Source organism: Haliotis cracherodii, unplaced genomic scaffold (genome assembly GCF_022045235.1).
Source record: "Haliotis cracherodii isolate W230 unplaced genomic scaffold, xgHalCrac1.p SCAF_17, whole genome shotgun sequence".
In the NCBI taxonomy this organism is placed as follows: Eukaryota; Metazoa; Mollusca; class Gastropoda; order Lepetellida; family Haliotidae; genus Haliotis; species Haliotis cracherodii.
The window spans coordinates 8,767,653-8,781,256 of NW_027266272.1; the positions used below are offsets into that span (position 1 = coordinate 8,767,653).

The window sequence follows — 13,604 nt, forward strand, 5'->3', positions numbered from 1 at the left end:
ATCTACCATGACTCCTCTCTCTTGACACACCTCTACCATGACTCCTCTCTCTTGACACACCATCTACCATGACTCCTCTCTCATGACACACCATCTACCATGACTCCTTTCTCTTGACACACCTCTACCATGACTCCTTTCTCTTGACACACCATCTACCATGACTCCTTTCTCTTGACACACCATCTACCATGACTCCTCTCTCTTGACACACCTCTACCATGACTCCTCTCTCATGACACACCTCTACCATGACTCCTCTCTCATGACACACCTCTACCATGACTCCTCTCTCTTGACACCTCTACCATGACTCCTCTCTCATGACACACCATCTACCATGACTCCTTTCTCTTGACACACCATCTACCATGACTCCTCTCTCTTGACACACCATCTACCATGACTCCTTTCTCTTGACACACCTCTACATGACTCCTCTCGCTTGACACATCTCTGGCATGACACAATTGTTTCATGACACGCGTCTCTCTTGACATCCCTCAATCTTGACTCACCTCTATCTTGACACATCTCTACCATGACTCCTCTCTCTTGACACTCCACCCACTTGACACACCTCTATCTTGACACACCTCTACCATGACTCCTCTCTCATGGCACCATCTACCATGACTCCTCTATCTTGACACTCCACCCACTTGACACACCTCTATCTTGACACACCTCTACCATGACTCCTCTCTCATGGCACCATCTACCATGACTCCTCTATCTTGACACACCTCTTGACTCCTCTCTCATCACATCCCTCAGCTGACACCCCTCTATCATAACTCCACTCTCTTGACGTAGCTCTCTCTTGACATCCTTCTCTCATGAAACCCCTCTCTCATCACATCCCTCAGCTGACACCCTTCTATCATAACCCGACTCTCTTGACATCCTTCTCTAGTGAAACCCCTCTCTAATCACATCCCTCAGCTGAAACCCCTCTTTATAAACCTATTCATTGGGATCGCTATTAAATAAGAGACTTCTTTCTATAGGCATTAAAACCTGTTGTGAGGTTTTACTTTCCACTCGGATTAAATCTCATAAACAGGGACGTTGTAATGTCCCAGGGATATTATATAATATCCCAGGGATTTTATATAATGTCCTGGGTATTTTATTTATATAACTTCCATTCAGATTGTAACATGTAATGAAATGTAAAATCAAATGACAAATGTTTTCTTTATATTCCTGAGGATCGAACTCGCAACCTTCATATCTGTAGCCCAGTGAGTGTACCACGAGGCTACAGAGGTGTTGATTAGCCTCACTTGTTTTTAGAATGTCCTTTTCAAGATCTGTACGCCAGCAACAGATATTTTACACGCGTTTCCTAAGGTTCATGGAAAGTATGTTCGAAACATAAAAATGTTGATAAATGTTGTTTTTAAGCTTCTTTTTTCGGTTTATTAAGTATGGAAAAACACTTTCCCTCGGTTTTGGTAGACAGAGCATGCCCTGGGGATCAGGAAAAACCGCGGGGGCTTCGCCCTCTTGGTTTTTCCATCTCCGCAGGGCATGCTCTGTCTACCAAAACCTCATGAGCGTGTTTTCTCCAATACATCATAACCCCACTCTCTTGACATCCTTCTCTCATGAAACCACACTCTCATCACATCCCTCTAATATGACTCCTCTCTTGACATCCTTCTCTCATGAAACCACACTCTCATCACATCCCTCTAATATGACTCCTCTCTTGACATCCTTCTCTCATGAAACCACACTCTCATCACATCCCTCTACTATGACTCCTCTCTTGACATCCTTCTCTCATGAAACCACACTCTCATCACATCCCTCTACTATGACTCCTCTCTTGACATCCTTCTCTCATGAAACCATACTCTCATCACATCCCTCTACTATGACTCCTCTCTTGACATCCTTCTCTCATGAAACCACACTCTCATCACATCCCTCTACTATGACTCCTCTCTTGACATCCTTCTCTCATGAAACCACACTCTCATCACATCCCTCTAATATGACTCCTCTCTTGACATCCTTCTCTCATGAAACCATACTCTCATCACATCCCTCTACTATGACTCCTCTCTTGACATCCTTCTCTCATGAAACCACACTCTCATCACATCCCTCTACTATGACTCCTCTCTTGACATCCTTCTCTCATGAAACCACACTCTCATCACATCCCTCTAATATGACTCCTCTCTTGACATCCTTCTCTCATGAAACCACACTCTCATCACATCCCTCTAATATGACTCCTCTCTTGACATCCCTCTCTCATGAAACCACACTCTCATCACATCCCTCTACTATGACTCCTCTCTTGACATCCTTCTCTCATGAAACCACACTCTCATCACATCCCTCTAATATGACTCCTCTCTTGACATCCTTCTCTCATGAAACCACACTCTCATCACATCCCTCTACTATGACTCCTCTCTTGACATCCTTCTCTCATGAAACCACACTCTCATCACATCCCTCTACTATGATTCCTCTCTTGACATCCCTCTCTCATGAAACCACACTCTCATCACATCCCTCTACTATGACTCCTCTCTTGACATCCTTCTCTCATGAAACCACACTCTCATCACATCCCTCTAATATGACTCCTCTCTTGACATCCCTCTCTCATGAAACCACACTCTCATCACATCCCTCTAATATGACTCCTCTCTTGACATCCTTCTCTCATGAAACCACACTCTCATCACATCCCTCTAATATGACTCCTCTCTTGACATCCCTCTCTCATGAAACCACACTCTCATCACATCCCTCTAATATGACTCCTCTCTTGACATCCTTCTCTCATGAAACCACACTCTCATCACATCCCTCTAATATGACTCCTCTCTTGACATCCCTCTCTCATGAAACCACACTCTCATCACATCCCTCTAATATGACTCCTCTCTTGACATCCTTCTCTCATGAAACCTCACTCTCATCACATCCCTCTAATATGACTCCTCTCTTGACATCCTTCTCTCATGAAACCACACTCTCATCACATCCCTCTAATATGACTCCTCTCTTGACATCCTTCTCTCATGAAACCACACTCTCATCACATCCCTCTAATATGACTCCTCTCTTGACATCCCTCTCTCATGAAACCACACTCTCATCACATCCCTCTAATATGACTCCTCTCTTGACATCCCTCTCTCATGAAACCACACTCTCATCACATCCCTCTCTCCACAGCATTCCATAACTTGTGGAGGAGGAATCGGCATCTTCCTCTTGGTCAACTCCAGCGTCATCATCGTCATCCGCGGCCCACGGGCGACGTTGTGGGGGTCTGTGTTCCTGGACGAGCATGGGGAGGAGGATAGGGATCTCAAGTAAGTCGATCCAGATCCTAGCTGGCGATCTTGTTATGTGGTTTCGGGTAACACCATGCTGTGAAGAGTTGCATCCCTTAACTGTACCAGGATCTGCTGATCATAGGTCCAATAATGACCCTTGGTTTGTCAACGCCATGCCTACGTTTTGCTTCACTTTGGGCATTCATTCCACATTGAGATGACATACAGTGATATAACTTAAATACCATTCCAAGTAGCATTTTGCCCAGAACATTTTCTTCATGGAACATTATTAATGTACACTGTAGGGTTAGAATAGGCCTACAGTGGCTCATGCTTGTCATGAGAGATGACCACGGAGGGGACTGTGTGGTCACTATGTGTGATTTGGCTGATTGTGCAGGGATATATCTCGACCTGTTTCAAGGCCGATATTCAGCGTAAACTCTGCAGTAAATGTCATTTAGCTTTCTAAAAAATCAAGAAAAAATTCCAAATTAATTTTGTTTAAGTAATGTTGTTATGACTTTGTATCGATAACTTTTCACTGATAACAGGACCACTAAAGAGGAAAGGCATTTTATGCTTATTAAATTATTGCTTTGAATGCAATGACAAAATTCAAAATGTCTAAACTTTCCAATTCTTAACAAAATAATATTTCGTTCCCAATTTGCCTGCCAAGGGCACTTTATTTGGAGATAAATCCTTATTGTGTGTCATCGTACTTGATGCTCATTCCTTCAGTCACTGACCACCTCCGTGGGCGGAAGGACCGGGGTTTGATCCCCGGCCGCGTCATACCTAAAGATGTTAAGAGATGGTATTTGTTGTTGCCCCGTCTGGCGCTCAGCTTTAAGGGGCCAAAACAAGGACTGGTCGGCTCGGAGTCAGTATACTGTGTCTGAGTAGGGTATTTATGTAAAACTGTGGCATGGTATCTCAGTGGGCTAGCACTATAAATCGGCATCACTCACCCACACAGCCACACACGTGCATGCACGTCGCTATATAAGTGAAATAATCTTGGACGCGACGTTAAACCCAATTTCACCTCACCTCACCTTCAGTCACTGGTTTTGCTGGTTCAGACTGGATTATATTGACAGGCTGCCATGAACAACACATCCACTCACTCTCTCACTACCTGGCGTTGTGACTGTTTCAGACGAGGCAAGCCCCTGTACCTCAGCAAGGAGCGGTATGAGCTCCTCCAGGAGCAGTGGTTGTCTCACAGCTTTGACCGAGTGTGCAAGAAGTGGATCTGGCACCGAGACAGGCTCTAGGGCTGCAACTTCTAGCCTGCACCGATTGTTGCTGTAACCTCCATCCATCCACCTGTCTCAGTCTCTCACCCCTTCACCTGCATCCACTCGGGTGGCAACTTGGCCTTTCCCGGTACTTAATGGCTTTATGTGTTTAGGGAAATATAACTTTGTATATAGTATGTCATTCATTTTCTTCAAAATACACTACTTTCATCTAATATTGTAATGTCTTTTACATATAATTGTAAGAGTAATAATGTTTCCATATTACATATTTTCATTCAGCAATTGCTGAATCACTATGAACACCTATGGGACAAAAATGTCTTATACCAATAGAATAAGGAATCAGTACAATAGTGTGATTTTTTTGGACCAGGAATCTGCGATCAAGTTTCACAAAGTGGTGAACTTCTAGGATCTGATTTAGTTTGGACTTTCCAGCCTTACCTGACATGCCGTGATAGAACTGAATTACCTGGGTTATTTATTTGGTGGGTCTACGGGACTCAAAGCTTTGAATTCTAGGAGTCCTGGGTTCAAAGAGGGATCCCAGAGAAATGGCAAGAATTGAAACAGTACTCTGCCACAAGAGATGTATTGTGCATTCACGCACAGACTGTTAGTTGAACATAGATATGGAGCTCTCCTACTGAACTAATCTACAAGTGCCATCACTAGAAGATCGTGAAGCATTTGACTGTGCATGGTATTTGTTTAATGATTTCATACAGAGTTTTGTGAAATAGCAGCATTCATTCCTAAACATTATAAACAATTCTGCCTCCAAGTGGATGTACTCCATAGTCTTTACTATTGATGCGTATAGGACGCAGGATAGCCTGTCTCTCAGTCTCTGAACCATATTATTTTCCCTTTTGTCCAGCCCTTTCTGTAATGAAAATGCTCTAAATGAAGCAAGTCTAGGTTTTCCACTTCTCATTGGGGCGCCTTTTTAATTCAAATGGAGTTATTTGTTTCTATCAAAATTATATATTTTAAGAGACTAAGGGTTAGTTTAGATGCAGGATTTCGCTTTGGTAAATCCCAGTGAAATACTGTTCAAAGTGGCTTTAAACCCAAGTCACTCTCTTACTTATTCTGTGTTAATGAATGTTACCATTTGGCTGAATGAAGAATTTCTCTGTTTCGGGCATGTTATCTCCTGCTTCGTTGTGGATTACCTCCCCTTATGAACTGACATTTTTGTTTTTCTGATGGAGCAGACTGAGAATTGACAAGAAAATGCCAGGAATTATTTGTGCATCCTTGTAAATTTAGAATCAGTTTCATCTTGCAATTTATTTATTGGAATGCCATTATATTTCATTTTTTTCACAGCCACGTTTTATTTTTGCAAGTTGTACCCCTCTTATTTCCACAACAGGTAAAATGTTTAGTTTTAGTTTTACCAAACACCACTGATATTTTCTATTTCACATTCAGAAAGAAATATTAGTTCTACTTAACTTATTCAATCGTCGATACTTCACAGGCTCGTATACACATGCTCATGAAGTATTGAAAACAAATGCCTACTTAACATTATCAATAAGAAATATAGATGTCCCGCGTTGTATTTTACGCTGTTGTTATTTTAACCATATTGGACATACAGACAAACCATCTGTGTTGACTAGGGGTCTGTTTGTGAAGGAGTTGTAGTTTTTGATTCTTCCTTCATGTGGCGACTTCTAAAAATGATACCGTATTTGACGTAATATTTGCCCCGCTCTAATAAGCACCCACGGCGATATTTGCTAATTTATTGGCTAGTGAACAATCCCAATTAACACCCTTCCAATGAAGAATGTACACAAGACTTATTTATTCGTGTATAATACTCACTCGTGTGTTACATGCACCCTAAATTAAATTCTGGAAAAATATATCTGTTGTGTATGATACGCACAAACATTTCTTTTGTATAATTTCAGGCTGTCAGCATAAACCACAAAATTTACGATCTTTCAACTCTTTCACCAAAATTATATTCTAATAAGAGACCCCTATTTCTAATTTTGAGAGCGCCTTACGTAGAAAACGGTAATTTGTTTGTCAGTACTACACAGAGCTTGTGGATTTCACCAAAGTGGTAAATGTCTAAAAACTGTCACTTTGGGTTTTCTGCCCAAATCAAGCTGACCCACCTTTAGTGTTCAAACTTAAGTCTGAAAGTCAATGGGCCCTTGTCAATACCCTAATGTTAAAGTTGAATAATTAGGGGCCGTAGATTGAAACACTGCAGCAATAAATCTAGAGGATACCAGGATGCCTCTAAATTCCCGACACTGGCCTTGATGTAACTGACATGTAAACTGATGTACTGATCTGATAACTCAATTCATACTCACTCGCAAACTGACTCACTCACTACTCACTCACTCGTGGGTTTGAAATCCAATTATGTTTCTAGGCTTGTCAGCACCGTACCAGTGCTCGTGGGTGTCACCAAGGGGGTAAACGTCTGAGACCTGCATCACTTCCCACATTAAGGGGCGTTAAACAACACCAATCAACACTCACTCACTCCCTCACTCAACACACCACACAAGACACCCTAAACCACACCACGCCATGCCACGCCACACGAGACACCCTGAACCACACCACACCACACCACACAAGACACCCTAAACCACACCACGCCACGCCACGCCACGCCACGCCACACGAGACACCCTGAACCCCACCACACCACACCACACAAGACACCCTAAACCACACCACGCCACGCCACAACACGCCACGCCACGCCAAACGAGAAACCCTGAACCGCACCACACCACACCACACAAGACACCCTAAACCACGCCACGCCACGCCACGCCACGCCACGCCACGCCACGCCACACGAGACACCCTGAACCACACCACACCACACCACACCACACCACACCATACACCCTGAACCCCACCCCACCACACCACGCCACACCACACCACGCCACACCACACCACACCACACCACACCACACCACACCATACACCCTGAACCACGCCACGCTACGCCACACCACACCACACGAGACACCCTGAACCCCACCACACAGCCAAAACCACACCTAACCCAATTGACACCACACACCCTACCCAACCCCAACATTCACCCCCACCACAACCCACACCCCATTTGATTTGGAATCCTTGAATTGTCCACCAATAGTATCTTTAGTACATATATTCCAAGACACTGCCCCCCCTACCCATTTTTTAATAGACTCTTCCTTGAATATCCTGTATCCATATGTGTTCAGTGTAAAAAATTAAGCATGAAAGGCAGCATGACAGCTCTCACAAACTATCTTGTATACATAGACATTACTTTTTAACTTTGTCACAGGGCCAGTGAGCAACTGTCGATGGATATTAGGCGCTTTACAAATCAATTATTATTATTATGAAAGTCCAGGTTTCCAGTTCACCATAATGGAGGATATTTGAGATTGATGGGGTCTCTAGATTCAAATACTATAGAGCAGAGACCTCAAGGACACCCATAATTTTGAACACTGTGTTGTCCTCGCTCCAGCTTATAATTCACCATCACAGCACTGATCTTAGCAATACTGTCTTTGTCTTTCTCAATCTATCATCAGCAGGGTCCTAAACTCCTACCATGTTGGGATTCTGGGTTAGTGTTGGTCTCTAGCAACCTGTGCTGGTCGTAAGAGGCGACTTAATGGATCAGGTGGTCGGTCAGACTTGGATGATAGTGTTTCAGCATACCCGGAAGGCGTGAATCAATGCTCATAATATCAATAACTGGATTATTTGATCCCGATTGATTACTTACAGGCCAGGGGGCATGGGTGGCCCAGTTTTCTAAGGCGCTGCAATTCGCTGTGCCAAGTCGCGTTCCTATGGCATGCCAGAAACCTATGAATGTAGGTTTGAATCCCAGTTCGCCCTGATTATGTTTCTATGTTTGTCAGCACCATACCCATGCTCGTGGGTTTCACCTAAGTTTAAATGTCTGAGACCTGCTTCACTTAGGGCTTTCCTCACATATTAAGCTAACACGCCGTGATGTAACTGGAATGGCCTCCTTCACCCAATATAGTTGTGCTAAAATTTTTCCAACACCCCTCTTTCACTATTACTTTTTCCAGGACCCCCCTAATCCCCCAATCCCTGTAATACATGACCTGTCCTTTATGTATAGTTAACCTGTCCAGTGGTTATATTACTTAATACATTGTTGAAGTTTTGCAAACCTGTTGCAGCTATTAACATATATATATCACACTTTTGTGATCAAAAGACACAATGTTGTACATTGTTTCAATGGCATGGTGCATGAGTGCTATCTCCCTTGAATAGCTGCACTCCATTTGTGTTCAATCTCATTAAAATCAGATCTAAGTTCTCGCTGCTGCTGAACAAAGATCTCAGGACATCCCATTACGGGTCACGTCGGAGCGATCTTTCGCGAACTTTGACAGACCACTGAAATGACTAACAAGACGTCGACATCAGCCAATTAGAAAGCAGTTTTCTCGAGCTTTACAATGCTCGTTTCAACCTGGTGACTTCCATTTCAGACTACGCTTGAAAAATATGTTGACACAGTTCTCGTTTAAAATTTTGAAAACTGAACAAACTAACATGGAATGTCTGATATATGGCTACGATTGTATGGCAGTGCTTCCCAAGACTGTGCAACGCCTCCTCCGTTCAAATGTTTATCCCATGGAAGCGAGAGATAGACGATAATTTTGACAGAATGAGTCGTATGGGCCGTAAGTGTCGTTCGGAATTCCCTGTGTTAACGTTTTAGTGCTTGCATGATTAGAAAACACATTCCGACTGTCACTTTCATGATATGGTAAGCGACGCTTTGATTGGTCGGATCTGACACGACCCGTAATGGGATGTCCTCAGATCTTTGTTCAGCGATAGCGAGAACTAAGACTTGATTTTACTGAGATTGATTTATGCTCTACTGACTTTGGTTCATGGACATCTCGTTGTGTTTGTGCTTATTTAATCAGATCTTTCTATACTGATTATCAGTCATCTTTCTACATCGGTCTTCTATGATATCAACCAGGGGAAGTGTGTTTTATAAAAATTTTATCCATCATATAAATATACATATTTATTTATGTAAGTGCAGTTCTTCATGATATCACTCATCTCGTGTGGTTGTGTTACCATGGAGCTTTGTTGTAGATGTTTGTTTGCAGATAATAATTCTTTCTTTATATGCATAATATACATACTGCTATTTATTTCCTGTGGAGATTTCCCAAACAATCTACTCAGTAAAAGTAGATTAATGTTTTAGTTTGTTATGTTTTTTTCTCATTTTAGTTGGGATTTTGTATTTTCCCCAAAGTAACTTTAATGTTTGAAGTGTTTTTCACAAAATTGTGTGTTTGTTTATTGCCTCAGTTACTACCATCCTCTTAGGGCTGGTTCAAGTCAGAAATTGAAAAGAGACTATACGGCATGGCTTGCACAAACAGTTTAGAGACAGAGTGTTTCATATTTTTACAAGCTTTTGTTCCTCTGTGTTAGGGGGGTCAGTGAGACAGAATATGTTTTTCAGTCAGTTCTTCAAATCATGGTGTTTTGAAACCATAAACCAAAGGATATATTTGGATCTAAATCACATCTTTAGTTTTCAAAACTTCCAGTGAACAAATTGTCTTTTTTAAAGCGAAAACTGATGACAAGTTATCGTTTTTAAGGGTTTGGGGGAAGGGAATATTTTTTTCAAAAATATCCCTACTTCCCTCCCTTTCCCCCATCCCAAATATCAAATGGTTTTCACTTTACTCTGTATATGATTGTGAGATGATCGAATGGCAGTGGTATTATTAAGGACAGGTTCTCAATCACTGGTGGCTGAACGGACACATCATCATCAAACCCAGTGGTTTATTCTTCATCACAAGTGTTGGTTTCCCTGCTCCAGGCCTCACTATCTATGTAGAGGCCTCATATTTTACATGGGAAATTTGCTGTCCCATCTCGTTTGTTGATTTGAAAAAGGGTTCCCTACACAATACTCCCCATGTTCTCCACTGGTATATGACACACATCTCTGTGTAGACTTATCTCCCTTAGATCTCAGGATCCACTGGTCAAGGGTTCAAATCTTGATCAAAATAATGAGCATTAGTTGGCACCATGGGTTTCACTAGTGGTCGACATCAAAGTGGTAACATGGAGCTTCCCTCCCTTGTGCAGCTGACCAACTGTGATATGACTGAAATACTGTTTAAAACAGCATTCAGCCAAACAACTCTACATCATTCTAAAGACATGGCCAAAATTATTTCTTGGTGAGATGTTTTTTATGATGTTATATTTGTTTGTCTTGCGAAGCAACTGATTTGTGAAGATGTACACAATAGTATGACTGTTATGAGTTTGCCAGACTTTGCAGGGTTGTATTTTTCATTACAAAGTGAACTTGTAGATAGTGTAAAAATTACTTTCCTGATCGGATGTGAATTTTCAAATTGTACATGGTGTATTGTATTGAATGTTGCTGATGCAGCTTTATATGAATAAATATATGTTTACATGCTTCTTCATCATTTGTGTTGTTTGTTTGGGTTATGATTTTGTGTATTTGTTGTTTAATGTCACACTCGGCAATATGACAGCCATCTGTAATAATGAATTCTTGACCAGTGATTGACTTAATGAGTTTCAATCTCTGTGACTGGGACACCATGACATGGAACAAGCGATCTGATCCTGTTAGTCAGGGCTATGTACTGTCACAGCTGGTAGCCCGAGTAGGGGGTCTTTGCCTTTGATGGTCCAGACTGGATTGGTTCAAATACCACTTTCTCCCTGGTATTGGTCTTGGTTTGTTGCACAATACATATGCTGGTGGGGTTCACCGGTTATGGGCCATGAATGGTAAATTTTTATGATATAAACGAGGCATACCAAAATACATTAGTAGAAATACACTTTATGATATAAACGAGTTATTCAGAGTTAATGACAGTGTTTACAGTTGCAGCTTGTGAGTCTACTCATGATGTTGTTATTGACTGTGTTTACAGATAAAGCGCTTGTTTTAGAAGATCAAACATACTGAAAAGCTTTCATAAGCCGGATTGTGATAATTGAAATAACATTGATATGTCACTGAGTAAAAATATATTGAACGAGATTGAACGGCAATCCCTCTGCACCTCACCGTAAGTGACGTTACTACCAGACCGCCTCAGATCATTGAAGGACGACCTCGTCAACCACCAAGAAGCACTATGACAAGGTTTGTCCATCTCGCAATCAACCTGAATCCATTGCTCACGTGTTACTGGAATGTCGAGACCATGCTACAGCCTGGCTCGGTTAAAACAAGAATTGCAGTTAGATCCGCTATCTGTCGTAGATCTCCTTGAGCGAAGAGATGCGAAGGCCAAACTAACTCTATTTCGGAGAGATGGACAGCTATTCGAACCTATAGAAACAGAGCAGGCCAAGATAAGAAAAATGAAATCAGATCAATATACGAAAATAGAAATCATATCAATACAAAAACAGAAATTGTATGAACACTAAAATTCGCAATAGATATGTGTACCCTACTCACATATGAGTCCCAAAGAGAGACAGGTCAGCCAAAATTGCTCAAGCAGAAGGCGACCTAAACACTTGTTGCAACAGACCCGTGAAGATCCGGGGTAGAATAGATCTTCAGCAACCCATGCTTGCCGTAAAAGGCGAGTATGTTTGTCGTCAGAGGCGACAAACAGTATCGGGTTGTCAGTCCTGCCGACTTGGTTGATCCATGTCATCGATCCCAGTTGCGTGGATCGATGCTCATGATGTCAATCAGTGTATCGTCTGGTCCAGATTCTATTATTTACAGACTCCCGGCATATAGCTGGAATATTGCTGAGTGCGGGGTTAAGCAACAATCTGTGCAAGGTTGATATTGACTACTGCATCCCATGACTTGACCCCCAAGTTCAAGGCCGTTCTGTGTGTTTCGGTTCGATACCTCCCATGAGCATTGTTGACACCGGTTACTGCCAAATCTTTGTGGTTCCAGGCTGATATTTTGCGATTTAAGTGACAAGTTGGTCAGCATGCAACCATCTTCCCGAGGCAAGAGAGTTAACTGACTTTAAAAGTCCATTTTCCACCCTTGCCGAAATAGGCTGGAATTACTGGGCTCGATAGTGGCGCCACCAGTGGCTATAACCAGTTATGTCCCTTCTAAGCCTCTCCTATGGGTCAATCAGATTCCACCTCTCGTATGACTGGCGTTTGCTTCACACAAAATGGTGGTGCCCAGTCAGGATCGATAATCAAGATCTATATTGTGATACAACGGGTCTTACATTGTGAAATGAATCAAATCACGTGAGCACCTTGATTAAAAACATGAAAAGATTTGTAATAATATCTGATGACTCATGGTTTGCAAATACTGCAATCGACTGAAATCTGCACGACAGTTTACGAACCGGATTTCGATTTTGGTGCGCGATTTTGATTGGACTATGCATAGATTCGTTAGTCCAGCCAAAATGAAACTCCATAATACTAGCCTAGTTCGGCAAGGGTGGAAACTGGACTTTTATACTCAGTTAACCCTCTTGCCTCGGGAAGATGGCATGCAACATGCGCTGTCTTGTCACTGCAAAGAAGGAAAATATTCGTGGCCTGAGGCCATATTACTTGCATTTGTTTCCAAGAAGATGGCGGCACACAGTGAAGATGATCTGATCGATAATCAAAGTCTATATTGTAATAATATGAATGTGACCTCGCGAAGTGCATCACATTACCTGAACACCTTGATTAAAACATGAAAATATTTGCAACTCATGCAATCGACCAAATTCTGATGTCGATTTTATATTTCGCGATTTAGATTGGACTAGGCATATAACTCGAAGTCGATCCTAGTTCGGCAACAGTCGGTTAACACAGTTGCCTGGTGATGGCCTACGTTAATGGAGTTGGTTGCAAATTCTTGCTAACATAATCCCATTCGAAGTCCACACACTCCCGCCAACACTATTGGCAGAAGGATTCC

At 42.2% G+C, this 13,604-nt stretch overlaps 1 protein-coding gene across 1 annotated transcript in view; it reads left to right on the plus strand.

Moving 5' to 3' along the window:
- LOC139464875 (E3 ubiquitin-protein ligase UBR3-like) overlaps positions 1–11,108 on the plus strand; it is a 61,558-nt gene extending 50,450 nt beyond the window's left edge. Inside the window, exons 36-37 of the mRNA XM_071246438.1 lie at positions 3,211–3,350; positions 4,483–11,108. Coding sequence (XP_071102539.1) covers positions 3,211–3,350; positions 4,483–4,600 — 258 coding nt within the window. The 3' untranslated portion in view covers positions 4,601–11,108. The remainder of the gene's footprint in view (positions 1–3,210; positions 3,351–4,482) is intronic.
- The last annotated feature ends 2,496 nt before the right edge of the window (positions 11,109–13,604 follow it).